This window comes from Aulostomus chinensis, chromosome 18 (genome assembly GCF_037954235.1).
Source record: "Aulostomus chinensis isolate RoL2024-O1b breed Wild chromosome 18, RoL_Achi_v1.0, whole genome shotgun sequence".
In the NCBI taxonomy this organism is placed as follows: Eukaryota; Metazoa; Chordata; class Actinopteri; order Syngnathiformes; family Aulostomidae; genus Aulostomus; species Aulostomus chinensis.
In genome coordinates, this window is record NC_141337.1 from 20902838 (window position 1) to 20922666 (window position 19829).

Consider the following 19829-nt stretch of genomic DNA (forward strand, 5'->3'; position numbering starts at 1 on the left):
TGAGAGCGCGACAGGGCTCCCGGTTACAGCGCTAACACCGGAATTGTGATGCGCTTGAGCCCTTCCTCCTCCTCTACTTCTCCTTCTCCTTCTTCTCCTTCTTCTTCTTCTGCTTCTTCTTCTTCTTCTGCTTCCTCTTCTATTTCTTCTTCTTCGCTGGATATTTTATGGAATCGCTGTGAAAGTTGGTGTTGTTGTGGCGGTGGTGGTTGTGGACGCTCCTGCTCTGGCTGGCTACCGTTCCCGTTACTCTCAGCGCGAGCGGCTCCTCAGTTGTGGCGGTGAGGGGAAACACCACAACACAGACTCGCCCGCGCCTCCCTCCCCTCCTCGCGCTCCGTCTGTCGGTGTTTCTCTGCCTGAAATCGCCCAACAGAAGCAGAAACAAAACACAACCGAAAGCTGAGGGTCGCCTCCGCACTCCGACTCTGCCGAGCCGAGCACAGACAGAAACACACGACCGCCACACGAGATGAGTTCATATTTCGTCAACTCTCTCTTCTCCAAGTATAAAAGCGGGGACTCGTTACGTCCCAACTACTACGAGTGCGGTTTCGCGCAGGACCTGGCCGGCAGCCGGCCCACCGTGGTGTACGGCCCGGGCTCCGGCGCCACCTTCCAACACGCTCCGCAGATCCAGGACTTCTACCACCACAGCGCCTCGACGCTGCCAAGCAACCCGTACCAGCAGAGCCCTTGTGCGGTCACATGCCACGGCGAGCCGGGCAACTTCTACGGATATGACGCCCTACAGCGCCAGACGCTTTTCGGGGCCCAGGACGCGGATCTGGTCCAGTACAGCGACTGTAAACTGGGAGGCGCACCGGGACTCGGAGGCGAGGACGCGGAGGGAACCGAGCAGAGCCCGTCGCCGACGCAGCTGTTCCCCTGGATGAGGCCACAAGGTGAGGAAACCAGGTTTGCTACGATTGCTGTTGTCTGTTCACGCTTCTCCTCCCCGAGCCGGCAGCCTCCTCCCCGGCTGCGGGCGGCCAGTGAGGAGCGGCGGCCCGTGCTGCTCCAGGACTGCTGAAGGAAGCGGCGGAGCAAAGTTGGGAAAGTGGTTTTAAAACCCGCAGCGTAATGAGGGCTCCTGCCTCCAAAGCGCGAGACAAAAGCACGTTTATGGTTTTATTGGCGGCACCAAAACTTGTGAATGACTTCAGGGTTTAATTACCCGCCAGTAGAGCGGCCGGGGGAGCCGGCGGAGCCGCGCAGAGTGAGGGGGGAGCAGGCAGAAACAGGCGAGAAATGGTGGAAGGAGCTGGTGCTGTCGGAGGGGGGGGGGGGGCGGGGGGGGGGGGGGACTGAACCTCAGAGTCCTCTGCCAGAGAAACCCCCCAGAAAGGCCGAGAGACCCCCGGCTGGACCAGATGGGACAGAGCTGCTGAAGGGTGGTCGCTGCTCTCACCCGCTTCAACTTTTACTGCCTTTTGCTTTTACGACTCGCCTGCGGTCTCCGGGAATATTTGGCTACACGGTGGCGGGTTCCCCCCGGTGTGTGTGTGTGTGTGGGGGGGGGGGCAAGCTGGAGCACATAAAGTGAAAAAGTGGGAATATTTGCGCTCAGAGTAGCGCGATGAAGGCGCTGATGAGACGAAGCATCCAGACACGAGCGGCGGCTGGACGCTCAGCAAAGCACACGACAGTCGCAGTAATAATAATAATAATAATAATAATAATAATAATAATAATAATAATAATAATAATAATAATAATAAATAGTTTTCATTGTGTAATCGATGGCTTAAATCAAACGCGCGTGACGTTGTGGACAGAGACGGAGTAGATTGACGTGCATTGTAGCCTATTTTGTTTGAGCCCATATTTCTTGCCTGTGTGTGTGTGTGTGTGTGTGTGTGTGTGTGTGTGTGTGTGTGTGTGTGTGTGTGTGTGTGTGTGTTGAGGGGGAGTTTATTACTCATGTTCTCGGTTGTATTTTTCAAAGTGGTTCTGCAGGCGGGTTATGGCCTCTACTGGATTTTTGTGGCTTCATGATTATGATCATAAAATTTATAAAAACAACAACAACAACAACAACATATATATGAAGAATAAAAGGCTCGCGTCTGTATTCACCTCTATATCATCTCAGCTTTACACACATTTTCACCTGCTACTGTTGATAGTAAAACAGCAATTTACGCCCGTTTTTATGAGTTTATTTGAGCGAGAATGTTCCGCCGCCGCTGCCCTCCAGCAGTGCGCGCGCGCGAGCTCGACCTTTGCATGGTCGCAGTTTATGTCTGTAAATCTTTCACATTCCCACACAAAACCGCGTTTCGCATCGGCACTGGGGTCGACCTGGACCGGACACGGTCACGGACACAGGACCGCGGTCTCCAGCCGGACGGCAGCAGCTTGCCGCCGGCAGGAGCCCGCGGTGTCGCCCTCCACGCAGGGCAGCAGTCGCGGGGAGCCGTGCTGCTCTGCACCGGCGCGCGGTTTGATGGGACGTAATCGCTGCGCGGAGATTTATTAGTTATAAGAGCAGAAGGAGGCGGGCGGCTCGGAGGCAGCTGCTGATCCTCCGTTTACCTCGGAGATTCCCCTTTAACGAGGGCTGCGTTTTATAATTCGGGTTATGAAGGAGACCGTCGCCTCCTCCTCACCCCCCAGCTCCCCGAACCCTCCCTGAAGCCCCCGCAGCCCCTCAGCTCAGGCTTTAATATCTGCCCTAAACGCGTGAATATGAGCCCGTTAAAGACGTCACCGCCGCAGCTGAGATGATCGGTAAATCACGCTTTCTTTACGGTTTAAAGGGTGAACAAGGAGGGAGACCCGCGGAAGTACCGGGGATGTTATCGGTGGCCCCTGTCGATGATTGGCTGCAGACACAGAAAGAGCCCGGCGGCAGGGGTACTGTTATTTTACCGGGAAGTGTTTCCCGGCTGATCGGTGACGACACAAACAAGACCTTCAGGTCCCGAAGACATCCATGATGTCCGTGCAGAGTCTCTAGTCGGGTTCCTGCTGGTTTACCAACAGGAGCTGCTCTGTTTCCATAGTCGGACACCACGGCTAAATCCAATGAGCCCGTGAACGTCACACCACTGTTATACAACCACCCTGCTGACCTTAGGCTCGTGACGGCCGTGGAAGAGGCAGGAGCTCTCAGATATGCTCAACGTTTACCGGAGGGCTTTAACCGTAAGGCCACCAGATCAGAGCCTCCCCGGAAGCCACCGCCTGCCTCCTTCACGGGTCCGGAACCTTTACTGTCTCGGGGGGCGAGTGTGCGCGTGCGCGAGTGCCGTGGAGTATTTGTTTTAAAGATTTTAATTCCAAACTGAGACATTGGAGTTCTCCTTCAGGTCCGCATAGGGGCGGAGCTGCAGGTAAATCTGGCCCCTCCAGGCTTCCGGTGACCGGTGGGGAGGAAGGCAAACGGTTTCACTGAAAACTAACCACGGATATCTGTCCGGTTTTAGCTTGTTTTACCGTAACGTCCCTCCAAGAAATTCCGGTTCGGAGCAGCTTGAGGCTGTTGCAGGCCGGTTGGGTGACTCCTGACCCGGCCCGGGCTCCTCCAGCCGCCTGGCTGACGTTTCTGCAGGAGTGTGTCTGCTGTGAGATTATGTGAGGATATAAATGAGTCTGTTTATTAACGGAACAAACTATTTTCCCGGTATGTTGGACATGTGTGACGTATTTGACCGGATGGAGACGAGCCGCAAACCGGAAGCAGCTGAGGAGTCCCGCTTGTGTCAGCGGTGATGCGTGTTTGCCTTCATCTCTCCTTGTCTAATTAGAAATCCATGGTTGTAATCAAAGGAAGCCTCTGATCTCTGCTGTGATCTCTGCTGTGATCTGCAGCTCTTCTCCCTTAGATGTGTTTAAAGCATCAAAAATTGTCGCCGTTTCTCGAAGTGCTCAGCTGTTCCGGACGCTTGTGTAAAAGTGTGTGTGTGTGTGTGTGTGTGTGTGTGTGTGTGTGTGTGTGTGTGTGTGTGTGTGTTTAAACATGGGAAGACATCAATAATTCTGTCTGAGGTAGAAGAGCTGGACTTCAAGTGTCGGTGTCACAGGCGTTGTTATGAGGCTGTTGTGCCCGAGGCGCTTTTACCGGGTCTTTTTACTGGGGTCACATGAGGATCTCGTGGTTTTAACACATTCCGAAAATGTTGACATTTATCCCTCACTTTCTCGAGCATCCGTGGACGCATGTTCACTACCCCCCCCCCCCAAAAAAAACAAAAACTAAGCAAAAAAAAAATCCTTTTTTGGATATCAAATTACTTAAATTCAAGTTTTGGTGTCATTTTTCTGCAAAGACATTTTGATAATTAACTGTCTCATTTTTTTAATGAACAAACACGAAGTAAACAACAAACAAACAGCCCTCCGTCGTAGTTTGGTCGCTCGTCCAGGGAGGCGAATCTGCCGCGGCTCCGTGTTCGGTGTCCCGTTAGGTTCTGTTGTGTTGTTTTTCTCCCTCGGTCGTCTGTTCAGCTTCTCTGAGGTTATCGCACTTTTCTAAAATTGATAATTTCATCGATGTCCACAGCTGTGAACCGAGTCTGATTAAAAGCCGTCATTGTTCGGTCACAATCCCTGCTACTTTTTTGTGCTTTTACTTAAAAAAAAACAACGTCACAGCTTCATGTCTTTAACCATGTTGACGCACTTGATGGGGTAAAATTGACGTTTATCTTTAACAATGTCCTCCTCTCCTCCTGCGTCCCCCTCTCCTCCCCCTCCTCCCCCAGTAGCTGCGGGCCGAAGACGGGGCCGGCAAACCTACAGCCGCTACCAGACTCTGGAGCTGGAGAAGGAGTTCCTGTTCAACCCCTACCTGACCCGGAAACGCCGAATTGAGGTGTCGCACGCGTTGGCACTGACGGAGCGGCAGGTGAAGATCTGGTTCCAGAACCGGAGGATGAAGTGGAAGAAGGAGAACAACAAGGACAAGTTCCCCAGCAGCAAGAGCGAGCAGGAAGCGGTGGAGAGGGAGAGGAGGGAGAAGGAGCTGCGAGATGGCGGGGCAGGGGGAGGAGGAGGCGGCGGAGGAGGTGGGGATGGCGGCGGAGGCGGCGGAGGAGGCTCGGTGCCGGTGGCGGGCGCGGCGGGATCACAGGCCTCGGGGAACGAAGATTGTTGCGACAAACCCCTCAAGCAAATGTAGGGAGGAAGAAGGGGAGGCGGGGAAGGGAGACGCTCGGACACGACGGGGTGAGGTTGGGGGGTTTAGGGGTGGTGCTGTTCTTAACTGAGGCCACAGTGCTGCCCCGCTGCCTCCACGATTCAATCGATGGAAACGAACCTGAGTCTCCATAATGGCGAGCTGGACGGACTGGAGGGGCCTCGGGCTCCTGTCTGCTGACCGGAACCATGGGGGGGGGGGGGGGGGGGGGTGGTGGAAAAAAAGCAAAAGCAAAAGATGCAACTAAAAAGTACAAGTCATCTAAATTGGCGAGGGCGGGGTGAACCAATCCAAGTCAAACATAGTCAAACTAGTCAAGAAAAACAGAAAGAAAATGATAGCTTCCTTTCTTTGTGGAACAACTCTGTGGAAACATTTCTATATTGTTAGAAGTTTATCATTAACAACTTTATCTTTGGCAGCTGTATAGTTTTTAAGTTAAAATGATGATGGTGCACTTTTTACTGTACTTCTCACTTCTATGTTGTTGTTGTTATGGCAATGATTAATGATGATGATGATGATGATGATGACGTAGCAATTAATGAAATTTCCAACAACATGAAACTGCCTATTTATGCCGTTTTAGTAGGTCGGGTCTCTTTTTTACACACTCTAATTGTCGTTTCTCGTTTAGTTCGTTTTTGATTGATGGTGTTTGTTTATGTTGTCTTCCTTTTCTCTTTCGGGGTAAGAGCATGCGCACAGTGCAGATAAAACAAGAAGATTCGTTAAAATAAAAACGTTCAAATTGTAAATCATTGCAAGTGTTGACTTCTCCATTTAGTGTGAAGCAGAGTGGGTTTTATTTTTCCTTTTTTGATATTTTACGTAGCCTAATTATGAAAAAACACATTAAAATAAATTACATCAGCTCAGCTTCAACAAAGGCATCAGTGAAACTGTAACAATGGAACTTTTAAGAAATTATAAAATAAATCTGCATTTTCGAACAGGTCGAATTCCCACAATTTATAGAATTGCACTCAAGCCAGCTCTGACAAATTAGTATTATTATTATTGTTATTATTATTATTGTTATTATTATTATTGTTATTATTATTATTATCGTTATTACCAGTAATAGTAGTAAGAATAGTAATGATGATCTGAGGCTGGCTGAGGAGCCCCGTTTCAAACCGACGTCTGCAGTTTTTTAGACCAGTTTTTGTCCGCGCGCAGGGCGGAAGTGGTGTTTGTAGTTTTTCTGTTTTTCTCTCCACTTTTTTTTTTTTATTTCACTCGCAATTAAATTTGACCAGATTTAGTTTTCAAGGCTGAACAAACTAAAGGGGAGGGACAACGCTGCTCCGCGCTCCCTGGATGGAGGGATTTCTCCTTCCTTCCTCTCCTCGTCCTCCCTGACGCTCCTCGAGGCTTCTGTCACAGCCCAGACTGATAAAACCGCTCAGTTCACGAGGCCAAACATTTAAGCCTCGCCTCGGAAATCTCCTCTTAAACAAGACGGACCCGCGACACACACACACACACACACACACACACACACACACACACACACACACACACACACACACACACACTCCTATCCAAACACCTCTTTATTTATGGCCCGCTCCTGCACTTACATTATTACAAGCTTCTACATTTACTAGTTCTCTGCCCTCCATCATCATCTCGATGACGACTGCAGCTCGGATTGTTTCCATATGGCGGGATCAAACACACCGCGATGTCCCGCTTACACACGCGCCTCCTGGTCCAGTTGGACGTCAGCCTGCCCCTCAGTCTGGGGAACCCCGGGCTGGATGCGTCCCGACCGATCAGGTTTCCAGGCATCAACCGCGCGGGAGCTCCGAGGTGCGGTTGTTCTCCCGCGCGCCGCTGAGACGACAAGTTGAATATGCGGAGTTTAGTTTCTCAGGAAATAAAGGCGGCGGTGTAGGGTGTGTGTGTGTGTGTGTGTGTGTGTGTGTGTGTGTGTGTGTGTGTGTGTGTGTGTGTGTGTGTGTGTGTGTGTGTGTGTGTGTGTGTTTCTGATTCGGTTGCGATCATTTTTGGTTCTGTCTTATTTTCTTTTTTGGCTGCGCAGCACAGATCCATCAGCTCTCTGCACCGGGACCACACGCCTGAGCCGGGTGTCACCGCCCAGCAGGCTCGCGCGGTCCGGGACCCTCTGGTCGTGATTACCGGGGCCACTAGATGGCATTTAGCCGATATGACGATGTAGGACACTGGATAGTCCTAGTGGCCTGGACTGACCCGGGCCCACTGGGCTGATGCAAACGGCACCCGGAGGAGGTTTGGGGGACGGGGGTGCTTGTTGGCGTGCCATAGTCAGATAAGCTAAATGTTACTCAGGCATGAGTCGGATGTGACGTCAGAGTGGCTGATGGGGTTTGGAGGTGAGACCTGCAAATGGGGGCATGAAATATGAGCGTCTTTGTCGAAACCCTGAGGTGTTTGAGCCCAGAGAAAAGTGTAGTAATTTGGACTCTTCATTTGTGCCCTGAGCTACAAAAAAACACCCAAATGTCTTTTCTGGTAAAGTCTGCTGGTGGGGGGCCCTGGACCTGTTCACAGGGGGCTGTTACCCTGGCGCTCCTGGATGATGCCCCCTCTGACTCCACATACACAGCAAACGTCCTGCCTCTCCTCTGCAGACATCGCAGCCTCGCTGCCAGATCCAAAGCACAAGCAGCAGCACCCGGACGGAGAGAGTCAGCATCAGGATGCAGGTTGGACCACAAACACCAGACCAGGGCCGCCGTTGCTGGCCTCCTGCCTCCTGCTGTTGTGTAGTGGAGTTTCCTCCTCTGGCAGCGCCTGCTGTCCCCTTCAGGAGACCCAGCAGCTGAAGGGGATCAGACTGAAGATGAGATGCTTCTGAACAGACTCCAGAGGAGCGCACCAGCATTTGGATCCATCGCTGACCCTGCTGTCAGGGGTCATCAGAGGTGGAGGTGGTGGAGCAACGCACATTTCAGGAGACATGTCAACATCTAAGACCTGGATTCGCTGCTGATGTAGAGCTGTTGTTGTCCCTTCACCACCTGCATCCATGCACCAGGAACCCAGAACCATCAACCTGTTCTGTGTTTGAATCCTGTTGCCGAGTTACACGTGAACACGTTTGCAGGCACAGCCGATGAGGTTGCTGTCAGGCCATCGAATGAACCTTCATCCTGATACCTTAATCCCCCAGACCTGGTCTAGTAGGGCCCTACTCTACCTCCTAGAGGGGTGAGAGGCTGGGATCACCTGTTCATTGGTTTGACCCACTGTTGTTAATGCCCAGTAGGCTTGTTATGGAGCTCCTGCTCCCTCTTCCTAACCCTCACCCAGCCTCTCACTCCTCCTAGGTAGAGTAGGGCCCTACTAGACCAGGTCTGGGGGATTACAGTATCAGGATTAAATTGATTCAGTGGCCTGAAAAGAACCACGTAATCTGCTTCCTTCTGACTGTCAACAAAAGCGGCACCACACTTGGCTTTGGTGAGAAGGTGGAGGCCTCAGGAGGTTCCTCCACACCACCCACTCAGCCCTCCCTCCTCATCAGGATTGACCCACCTCCCTCCGGCTCCCTCCTCTTTGGTTCTGCCCGGTGCTGAAGGGTCGAGGTCACCTGTCATGCAGGTGAGTTGAGAGGGAGGTCAGCAGACGCGTTTAGATGCAAACGTCCTTGTTCAGCTCACGAACGTCTGACAAATGTTCTCTTCCGCTGCCGCCCGGAAGCTTCTGTTTCCACGTGACTTGCGTGTCGCGCTAATATTTCCAGCAGAGGGAGAGGAAACATCCTCAGGTGACCGTCTTCCTCTCCGAGCGTCGCTGTGGATGGATACACGTGACGCATCACTCGCTCCTGCCAACGTCACCGCCCAGCCGCCTGCCTCGCTCTGCTTGCTGTCTGGGCTCGAAACCAAGCCGGTCGTATCTGCGGCTTTGCGCACGCGCCCTGCGCCGTTCCCTTCCTGTCATTCTCTGCCCCCCCGTCGCCGATTTGTTTTCAGACACCCTGTCAGCCATTGGGCATAGAGACGTCACATGAACCCACGGTCACGTGACCCACGAGGCAACGGGAGGGAGGGGCTAGGAAGTGCTGGCCCGCGTGTTATTTTGTGTAAATCTCGACAGAAACACCGCGCCAGTAACTCACGGCGCCTCGTAAAGCCTCGACATTAAAGCGCCCGAGTCCACAAATCATTAAATTAAAGCGCCAAATTATGAGTTCGCGGAACTTCTCCAATGCGCGCAGGTCTGAACAGGAGAACTCCGCGGACCCTCCTCACAGATTCTTCCTCCCAGCTCCCCGTGTCCTCCTCCTGCGCCCTCCTCTCCCCAGTCGCCCCCCCCCCCCTCTCATTCTTCTGTTTGTTTCTTTCGGGACTGAGCGGAACCATCGGGCTCCTCTGAGCCCTTCATTATGGAAGAGTTTACGGCTTCGGTCCACCCGGGACCTGCTCGCTGGCAGTTGGGCTCCCCGTACCCCGGATGAGACGGGCAGGTGAGGGGGGTCATGTGAGAGGCCTGAGAGATTCGTAGGGCGGGAGGGGCACCATGATTTCCTGAGAAGAGATGGGAAGCTCTTGTATGTGTACGTGTGTAAGAGAGAAAGAGAGAGAGAGAGAGAGAGAGAGAGAGAGAGAGAGAGAGAGAGAGGAGAAGGTTATTAGTTCGACCCAATAATTACATTAAACGCACTTTAAATCGTGGCCCGGTTGCGCGGCGGCCGGCCCCGGTAGCTCAACTATGCCTGTCGTCTCTTTCTCCCGTCGCCTTTTTTACAACCTCTCCTCTCTTCTCTCTCTCTGCAGCTCTTTTATGGCTTTGCGACCATCCATAAAACCACAATTTAAGACTTGGTGAATATTCATTAGTTGGTATTGTGTTTGAGAATGAGCCGGGGAGCACAGGGCGGCTGCAGCGGGATCCTCAGCCGTCTGAGCCCCGGGGAGAGTCTCCTCCGGTGCTCGCTCATATTCAGTCCAGACATGCTTGTGTTCCTCCGTCAGCACCAGAGGACCCACTGAAGGCCCATTGTGCCATTGTACTGTCACCACAAGCCGCTAATACTATAAACACTATAAATTAGCAGATGGGTTTGATCTCTGAATTCCTCTTTCCCGCGATTGTCAGAGTGGCTTTGTGCGGCAGCAGCTGGCGGGGAGCGGAATGGACGCGGGGCCTCGGACCACAACAAACAGTGGCAGCACAAAGAGAATTTCTGTGTTTGAGTTCAAATGATGAAGCCTGTGAGGGAGAAGTGGTTGCTTCTAGAACTACATCCTAAACATATACCGAACCGGCCCGCTGCTGGTCCAGTTCTGTACTGGTGGCCCTGTTCGTACACGGAGGCGAGCCCAGAGCCCCGGGCCGCGCCGTGTTTCGCCCCGGCAGAGCCTCTACTCACCCTCACACCCTCCCTCACTCGTTCCCTGGGAAACTGTGTTTTGGATGAATCAGCGCGATCCTCACACGACTCACGCACACGGACGCGGCGTTTTTGTTTTGTCTTGAAGAAAACGTGGAGATTTTATGAATAAAACTCAAATTAACATTAAACTGGTGTTTAGAAGAAACGTAGGCTGTACCCCAAATATTAAATGTGGATGAGAGCTGGAGAGGAAGATAGAAAATGAAGTATGTTGATCTCTCTCTCTCTCTCTCTCTCTCTCTCTCTCTCTCTCTCTCTCTCTCTCTCTCTCTCACACACACACACACACACACACACACGGATAAATCCAATTTCTCTGTCTTCGTTCTTCCACTCTTTTCTTCTTCTCTTTGTCGTGTGTGTGTGTGTGTGTGTGTGTGTGTGTGTGTGTGTGTGTGTATGAGGCAGCCAATCCCATTCTGTATAATTAATTTATAGATTTTAATTTAGATCCAATTCCACTTCCAGGCGTCAGAGATGATTGGAGAGAAATGTCCGGGATGTTCCTGTTAATACGACTTGGAAAGTGCTTATTAAACGAGGCGCTGGAGCCCTGACACACACATTAGCATGCACATAAATCCAGCAAAGTCACTTTTTTTTTTACATGTATTTTGGTCTATTAGTGTGTGTGTGTGTGTGTGTGTGTGTGTGAGAGAGAGAGAGAGAGAGAGAGAGAGAGAGAGACAGAGAGAGCGAGGTGCATGTCACAGCGTTGTCTTGTTTTTTGATTGAGATAGAATTCCTCACTGCATCTGCAACGTGAACAAATCACGTCAGACAGAGTAAGAACAGGAAAAATATTACCAATGTAGATTAATACCCCACCCAGCACCCTTCCTCCACACACACACACACACACACACACACACACACACACACACACACACACACACACACACACACACACACAACTATACACTAAAAGGAAGCAGGACACAGATAAAAAGCACATTACACAAACACACACTTAATCACACACACTTACAGGCTGCTGACAGTCTCACACACTTTCTACTGCTTTCAATAAACTGTGGTGTACAAACACACACACACACACACACCACACACACACACACACACGCACCACACACACACACACCCTTCACCTCACCGGGAGGAAAACACTCTTCAGAGAAACATGAGCACATTGTGCGGAGCGTAATAGGCATTAAGTGTTGTGTTCAAGTGAAGATATATCGTAGCTCTATAATATGGAGCTACAAAGGAAGAAAGGGAAAGTCAGTGAGTTTGTGAGGGAGCCTCCCTCCCTCCCCCTCCCTCCCCCCTGCCCAGCAGGAGCAATAGGAGAGTCAGCATGGAGAACTCTCCCAGGCCGGTTCAAGTCAAATGTATGGATTTACCTATTTATCGCCTCTCACCTCAGAGTGCCAGCTTCCTCCTGACCGTCCCTGCCAGAGGCTGCGATGGCGCTGGGGCTGTAAACGTTTGTGCTCTGCAGTCGACCTCTGAGCTGAGAAAATGTGACCTAGTTTCACTTCAACCTTCAGGCGCTGCGTGACCTCATGAAGACCGAAGGTCAGCATGGCTCCTGGCTTGTACTCACCAGTGACTCATGCAGATTTCATAGAAACAATGGATTTTTTTCTTCTTCATATTGCCAGATTAGTTACACTCTGCTATTTCAGCCCCCCCCCCCCCCATCAGCCTGCGTTTCACAAGGTTGAATATGAACTTTGTTGAGCCACAAGCACAGCAGCGACTGCAGTCCCTCAGATTGTGCTCCCTTTCTGCCGAACCTCTCCCCTTCGGCGAGGAGCCGATCCTGTGGGACGAGACGCATCCAGACACACGACAGCTGAACCCACAGTTTAACCACATCCTTCCTTTAGCAACTGCTTTACGGTGTTTACCAAGCCACAAGTCAAATGTGTTTGCCAGGAAGTGGAGGTGAGGACTGAGGCAGCAAGTGGCTCCCAGCCTGGGACTAATTACCCCCCAACACAGGGCAGCACAGAGAGCTGTTTGTGGGCTAAACGCCAGAAAATAGAGACCGAGGTTGTCTTCATTCTTCTGAAGTGGAGGACAGAAATTAGTCCACAGGTGAGAACACAGGACATGAATCTGTACATGGAAAAATGTACAAGTAATACCTGATTAAAAAATCATGCAAAAATCCATTTGTCTACTACCTTTGAAGCTCAGAAGTAATTTTAATATTACAACTATAATTGTATAATATAGTATAACTGACCCATCAATGACTTTCGTCTGTCCTCACAGTTTAAGAATTATAAAACACACACACGTGCAAACACACACACACACACACACACACACACACGCACACACACACACACACACACACACACACACACACACACACACACTCCATCCAAACACCTGGGGGGGGGGGGTTCAAGACGAGGAGCTCACGGTTGAATGAAGACATGAATGAAGGAAATCCAGCGCGTCATTCATTAATCTGAACCACAAATTATTTTTTTTAAAATGTAACCTTTATTGATATTTTTCTTTGTGTGCTTCTCAGGTGATGACGCTGCTCGGCCCGGGGAGGAGTTCTGCTTTCTTTGTGTGCTTCTCAGGTGATGACGCTGCTCGGCCCGGGGAGGAGTTCTGCTCAGCAGGTACCGGGAGCGAGGTTGCACATGCGCTGCGTTCCCAGAACCGTAGGATGAAGGAGAGGACACATGAGTGCAAACATAAATGCACACATCTCCACGTGTGTAAAGAGGCGTTGCTGGCTGGAATCAAAACAAAACCAGCAGTTGGGAACAGTCAGAGATTGCCGGTAATTTTGTGGAATCAACAGCTGAATTTATATTCTGGACCAGGACCAGGACCAGGACCAGGACCAGGATCCAGACCTGGACAACTTCACACTTCCTAAAAAGACCGCGGTATTCCGAGTCCAGTGGGTTGAAACCGGCTGCTCATTTCAAGGTTTACCGGTTTTATTTTGTCACCAACTCACAGAATCTCAAAACTGAGATGCAGTCACAGATCAATAAACTATAATCGATATCAGACCAACCGGTGTCATTGAGGACTTTCCAGATATCCTGAACCTGTCATTCTCTTAAAATTGCGGTTTCCCCTCCAGGTTGTGGACGAGGAAACATCCATGCTCCAACAAACGTGTAAGAAAAGAGAGCTTCATTATGAATGAAACAGGTAAACACAGGTGAGTTTCCTGTCATTTCTTTGATTTCTCCATTAGCAGCTGATTCATCAGCATTTAATTCCCTTCAGGAGAGATTCGAAGGTTTTTCCGACGATCGTTTGTTTTTTTGATTGGCCAAACATGTTCTGAATGTTATTGATGTTTTATTGTAATTAATGAATTGCATGAAATCAGCTTGTTTAAAATTTCACACACACACACACACACACACACACACACACACACACACACACACACACACACAGTAATCCAATCATCAGTGAGTCAGGTTCGGGGAGTCTAATCACCACGTTCACAGATTATAAACCTCTAATGAGCGCCAATGTGCTCTTAAATATTCACACCTTGTTTACAGGTTCGAGCCTGTCAGCAGCGCGAGCCTCCCGCTGCTGCAGCTGCCCGCGCGCGGAGCCCCGGCATTCACGGCGTCCTGCCGCCGGTGGGAGGAAGAAGGAGGAACCTTTTACCAGAGCGATGATCGTTGTGTGAACGGATGGAGCTGTGAAATATCTTGGAATCTTAATAACGAATGGAAGACGTCGACCTCGCTGGGAGAGACTCTCGGAATCTGAAGCTGCTCCGCTTCTTTCACTCACGTCAAATATTTTAGCCGAGCTCTCAGAGCGAGTTGATCTTAAAAAAATAATAAAAATACTGTAAATTACTGTGAAATTACTCAAATGCAGCAAAGCATTTGGTTTCCGTCCTCAATTCAATATTTTCTAATAAACGCAGTCTCTGATCAAAGGTCTATTTGCCCGCCAGCAGCAGTTGCAGGTTCCGGGTTTCCGGTGTAATTCCACTCAAACCCGGTTTCACAACACGAAACGTTTAAACTTTCATGAACTAAACCAACTTTCTTATAACGGCGAGCCGGGAACTTTGAAGAAAAGAACAAAGTTAATCATCCACGTGATCCCCGGGGGCTCCCTCCGGCCTGCCTGCTTTCAATATTTAAAATCAGAACGGATTCTTTCATTAAAATCTGGGCTCCCCCGCGAGACCTCCCCGCAGAAACCGCAGCAGTTTCCTCCTCGTGCCGCTGTTCCACCGCAGCGTCACGCGGAGGAAACAACATCCTGGTCCTCTCCGTCCGAGCCGAACCCTGCTCCTCTGGACGCCGCCGGTGGTGTGCAGCCGCCACAAAGGCCCCGTGGTGTGGTGGGAGCTGAGGCGGATCCCGGGGGTGAGAGCAGGTCCCAGTGTCTTTATGGCGTCAATGAAAAGGCCGGAAACCCCAATAAAGCAGAGTTCACACAAAGAACCGAACCAAGGCGGTTTGTTTGCGCCTCCTGGCCGCGCTGCTCTTCTTGGTTAATTTTTAACTGAAGCGTCAGCGCGGAGGAAGCGGCGGATCCGCGTCCGCTCGGATGAGGTCACGTGAGGGTCAGCGGAGGTTTAACACCGAGTTTTCTGTGGTCGGAAGTCGGATGGTGGTTTGTATGATGGAGGAGACATGTTGGTCTCAGGCCTGAGATGGTTCTCTCTCGCTCTCTCTCTCTCTCTCTCTCTCTCTCTCTCTCTCGCTCTCTCTCTCTCACACACACACACACACACACACACACACACACACACACCTTAGTGACCCTGATTTTTTGCTATGGCAGCTTCATTAATGTTCTGATTCTCTTTCACCCTCACCTTCACGTTCAGCTATCAGTTATTAATCAGTTATTAATCAGTTATTAATCAGTTATTAATCAGTTATTAATCAGTTATTAATCATGTGGTTGTCGTGTAAAGACGCTGTCGGCCTCGCGTGATTAAGTTTGTCTGCTTTTACAGGCTGCGGGGCGATGCGGGAAAACTTCTGCAAAATCGTCACATGATTTTCTTCCCTCCAGCAAAACATCCAGATTTCATTTTGGGTTAAAAAATGTTTAAAAGCGACGCCACGCGCTGGTGATGTTCTGACACAAGTTGGAAAATTCTGACGCTTTTTTTGTTTGAAATAGTTTCAAGATTTAGAATGACGTAATTCACGCAGGCCTAATAAACGTTAAAACAGAAGAAGTAACTCACGCACACTGGCAGGGACGAGGAGACGACGGAGTTGCGCAGTAGAATTTGCGTCAGTCGGTTGTTGTCGGACAGAGACACCGAGAGTTTGTGGGGAAAAAAAATATTTAAAAAAAACTCCTGAAAAATTTCACTCGATTTTTGTTTTTATGTTGCAGCGTTAAGGTGGACCGAGGAGATGGAAACACCCCGCATTCTCTTCTAAGGTAGAATTGTTTGCGTCATTATGCAGCAAGCGGGGCTTGTTTACGCTCAGAGGCGCACAATGTGGTGCAGTGAGACGCTGAGGGCTCGCGCACTGCGGCGGACACCCCTCTCCCGAGAACTCGAGCCAAGTCCCAGGTTCCGTTTCTCAGGTACGCGACGTTCGGGATGGGTTCGGTTCCTGATCGCAGCGCGTGTGGGCGCCAGCCTCAGCGCTGCCACTGCTGCGGCCTACGGGCCGCTCAGACGGCGACGCTGTGCCGCAATGCGAAACCACATTCGCGCGCGGTGTCTGAGGCCCGCACAGTCGCCCGCGACCCTCATCAGTCTCACTCCTCACGCACGTCCATCGGAACAGGGTCTGATGCGGCTTTTCACCCCCTGAAGCTCGCGGCGGCTCCTGGACGCGCTGCTGGGACAAACAGAAAACACTTCCCCCGCGTGGAAACGCAAAGGTCACCTGTGCTCCTGGTTTGTACACCGCGGTGCGGGGACACACATAGAGACACACAGACACACAGACACACACACAGACACACACACACAGACACACACACACACACACACACACACACACACACACACACACACACACACACACACACAGACACACACGGACCTTCGACCGGCTGCACCACCGGCTCGATGTTGTTATGAACGACTCACAGAAGTGAAACACAACTGTGAAAATCTGACATTTCCGAGCTTCAAACTGACTGTTGCGTGACTGTTGCGTGACAGTGGCGCTGATTGTGTTTTCGTGGAATTCGTTTGAAAACCGATTTTCCATCCTGAACGAGAGGAACGTCATGAGGGTCGCAGCCTTTTGTTAGGCGGCGGTGCAACAGCACACCAACACATTTGGAAGAGGAATAAAAGAAGCAGGCAGAAGGAAAATCCTCCGTTTCTTCTTGTGTCTGTTTGGAGGAGAAGCAGCAGAAGAAAATGGCGGCGGTGAGAAAGAGAGAGAGAGAGGGAAGGAGCAGCTCCGCTCCCTCTGCTCTCCGTGAGGAATTGCAATAAATTCCTTGTTGTTTTATGAAAATTTACAACTTTGTGATACAAGTTTATGAGTGGCCGCGCGCGGGGATTGGCCGACGGGCTGGTCATGTGGACGCGCTTAACGTGAACATGAACTTTTTATGATTTCCCAAGTGGCTATATTGCTGCGGCACTCCAGTCCGGCCCGAACAGCCGCTTCACCTCTGCCCAGCGCTGCCCGGGGCTCGCGTGACACCCGCGCGGTGCCCGGCGACCGGGAGGAGATGAAGCGCGAGCTCTAATTAGACGGAATGGTTAATGAGGATACGAGTTGTGACTGTAGAAACCGATGAGACGCCGCTGACAACAACCCGCCCCCTCCCGCTGCTCGTCCTCCTCCGCCGCGGCTTCGCGCTCCGTCTGGTCCCGCTGCTGGCGGCTCCGACTCGGCGGACCGACATCCAGACAGCTGGGCTGGGATGAGGGAGGGGAGGGCCGGCCGCCGGACCGGACCCTGGACTCCCGGCGATGACCTCACTGTCTGCAGGTTTCATCTTATTCGTTTGGACACCGAGGAAGATGATGATGAGGATGATGATGATGATGACAGGGGCGGCGATGAAGATGACGGCGATGTTCTGACAACTGGGAGCGCACCCCCCCGTTCCAACCTCCTCCTCCTCCTCGCCTCGCACCGCCACCCCTCCATCCAATTATCATCCATCCATCCAGTCTACACACGGCAGGACTGTCTCGTGCCATTCCGCCGTGCTGCTGCCGGGACGCCCAGGCCAGCTGCAGGTGTTTGGAGCTCGTGACGGATTATCAACAAACGGTAAGAGCCGTTCGTGTTCGCTCCTCGCGCGCACCGCGGGCTGCTTGCGGGCTTTTGCTGCTTCCGCAGACAGATTATAGAGGAGCTCCTCTCGCGAAGCGCTTCCTTGTTGAGCTGAGCTCGGTGATGGACGAGCGACGAGCCGCTGAGTGCTCGGATTCGTGTCCGACTCTAAATGCCTGCTTGAGATCCGGAATATCAGCTCACTTCCCTTTGCCCCAGAACCGCGCGGAGTGTTTAGAAGGAGCCGGTTCACCGGAGTGTGGTGGTAGTGACGTAACATCACGAATGGAAATGTTACATTTTTGGAGGAAGCGACATGTAGAAGAGAGACGGTACCTGTTATTGTCCTGTTTGAGTCTTAAGCAGGCTGCGAGTGCCTTTGTCTGTCTATTCACACCTCAGTGTGTGTGTGTGTGTGTGAGGGAGAGAGACTGTGCGTGTGTGTGTGTGTGTGTGTGTGTGTGTGTGTGTGTGTGTGTGTTGGATTGTTTTACTTCCAGATCTCAGTGGAAGAGCTTCCAGGTTCTTTCAGTTGACTGACAGTGTGTGTGTGTGTGTGTGTGTGTGTGTGTGTGTGTGTGTTACGCAGGAATGTTTTTCTGTCCAGCCCACTTTTATGGCTTTGTTTCCCGTCTCTTTTCCTCCCTGCGGGGCTACATATATATATATATATATATATATATATATATATATATATATATATATATATATATATATATATATATATATATATATATGTGTGTGTGTGTGTGTGTGTGTGTGTGTGTGTGTAATTGCAGTGAAATGTGAATTATTAAAGGTGAAATTGCACAAGGAGACAGAACAGTTATTTAATGTAAGCCACAATTATTGCACGATTGTTGATTATTAATGATCAAATTGATCTCTCTCTCCCTCTGTTTATATCATAAATATATATTTTTTTCCTATCAGCAAACACACACACACACACACACACACACACACACACACACACACACTCTTCACTCCTGGTGAGTGTCGGATGCTTCCTGTAGAGCAGCAGAACTTTAATCCCACAGAGACGGTACAGAACAGAGATCAGTCGTACCTGTAATCAGCTTCTGGTGGTGTGAATTTGACACGTCACATTTCACGCATTGATGGAAGTCCACCCACGCAAACCTCTGAGCGGGAAGAACCGTTGCTTGTGCGTGGCGCAGTGCAGGCCGCGCTGACCGCGGGCGTTCATGATGAACCAGGAAAAAAAGAATTTAGAGTTTTATTGATTTATTTCAGTTATAAACCCTTTTATTCATCAGCTTGGACGGGTTGTTACTTCCATGTTAGTAACTCGTGGTTGATGCAGAAATATTAAAGGTGTTCTTGTCACCAGCTTCATCAGGCCGGTGGGCGGGGCCCTGATAATAAACAGGTCTCCGCTGGCCTGTGGTTTATCACATACGTGACTGTATACTCGTCACACTCGTCATCAGCATACAAGCATTAAAATACATTGTGGAACAGAAAAACTGTGTTTTCAATTAAATATAAAGTTAGAATGTGACCCTCGTGCCTCGGGCTCATAGTCCGGCGTTCCAGGGAAGTAGTACCTCACCCTCAGTGGCTGATGTATTTCTACTGAGTAGACGAGTTTATCAGGATCGAATAAACACTTCGAAATTATTCATTCGAATTAATAACGGCTAAGATCAGCAGTATTAACAGGCTGTGGCCTCCAGACAAGAAGCGTTTACTCTTGGAAGTAAACACGGCTGTGAGCCTTGGTCGCACTCAGAGACGCCAACAAACGTGGAGGAGCTGCGACACCAGCACACAGAAGGAGCCAGCGAGCCGCTCCACAAACGGGAGAGATGTTTGCAGTCACAGACCCCGATGGTGTGATCACCAGAGTGTGTGTGTCTCTCTCCGCGCGTCTGACGGGACACACACGAGCATCACAACTGAGCAGCTGCGGCAGCGGCGGCGGTGACTGACGCGGAGCCCTGATCAGCTGCTGCGAGATGCTCTGGTGCCATCTAGCGTTGCACCGACGACAGTACCGAGGCTCTCCAAACACGTACTGTGTACCCCCCCCCCCCCACACACACACACACAGCTTCTTTAT

General features: G+C 50.8%; 1 protein-coding gene and 1 long non-coding RNA gene across 2 annotated transcripts; both read left to right on the plus strand.

The window, feature by feature from the left end:
* On the plus strand, positions 1–5125 carry hoxb8a (homeobox B8a). Its single transcript, XM_086185046.1, has 2 exons — positions 1–905; positions 4710–5125. The coding sequence occupies exons 1-2, from the start codon at positions 473–475 to the stop codon at positions 5123–5125; spliced, it is 849 nt and encodes a 282-aa protein (XP_086041172.1). The 5' UTR covers positions 1–472.
* A 4373-nt stretch (positions 5126–9498) lies between these two features.
* On the plus strand, positions 9499–14285 carry LOC147245646 (uncharacterized). Its single transcript, XR_015110048.1, has 4 exons — positions 9499–9605; positions 13103–13460; positions 13621–13701; positions 14057–14285. It is a non-coding gene; the product is annotated as an uncharacterized LOC147245646 (long non-coding RNA).
* The last annotated feature ends 5544 nt before the right edge of the window (positions 14286–19829 follow it).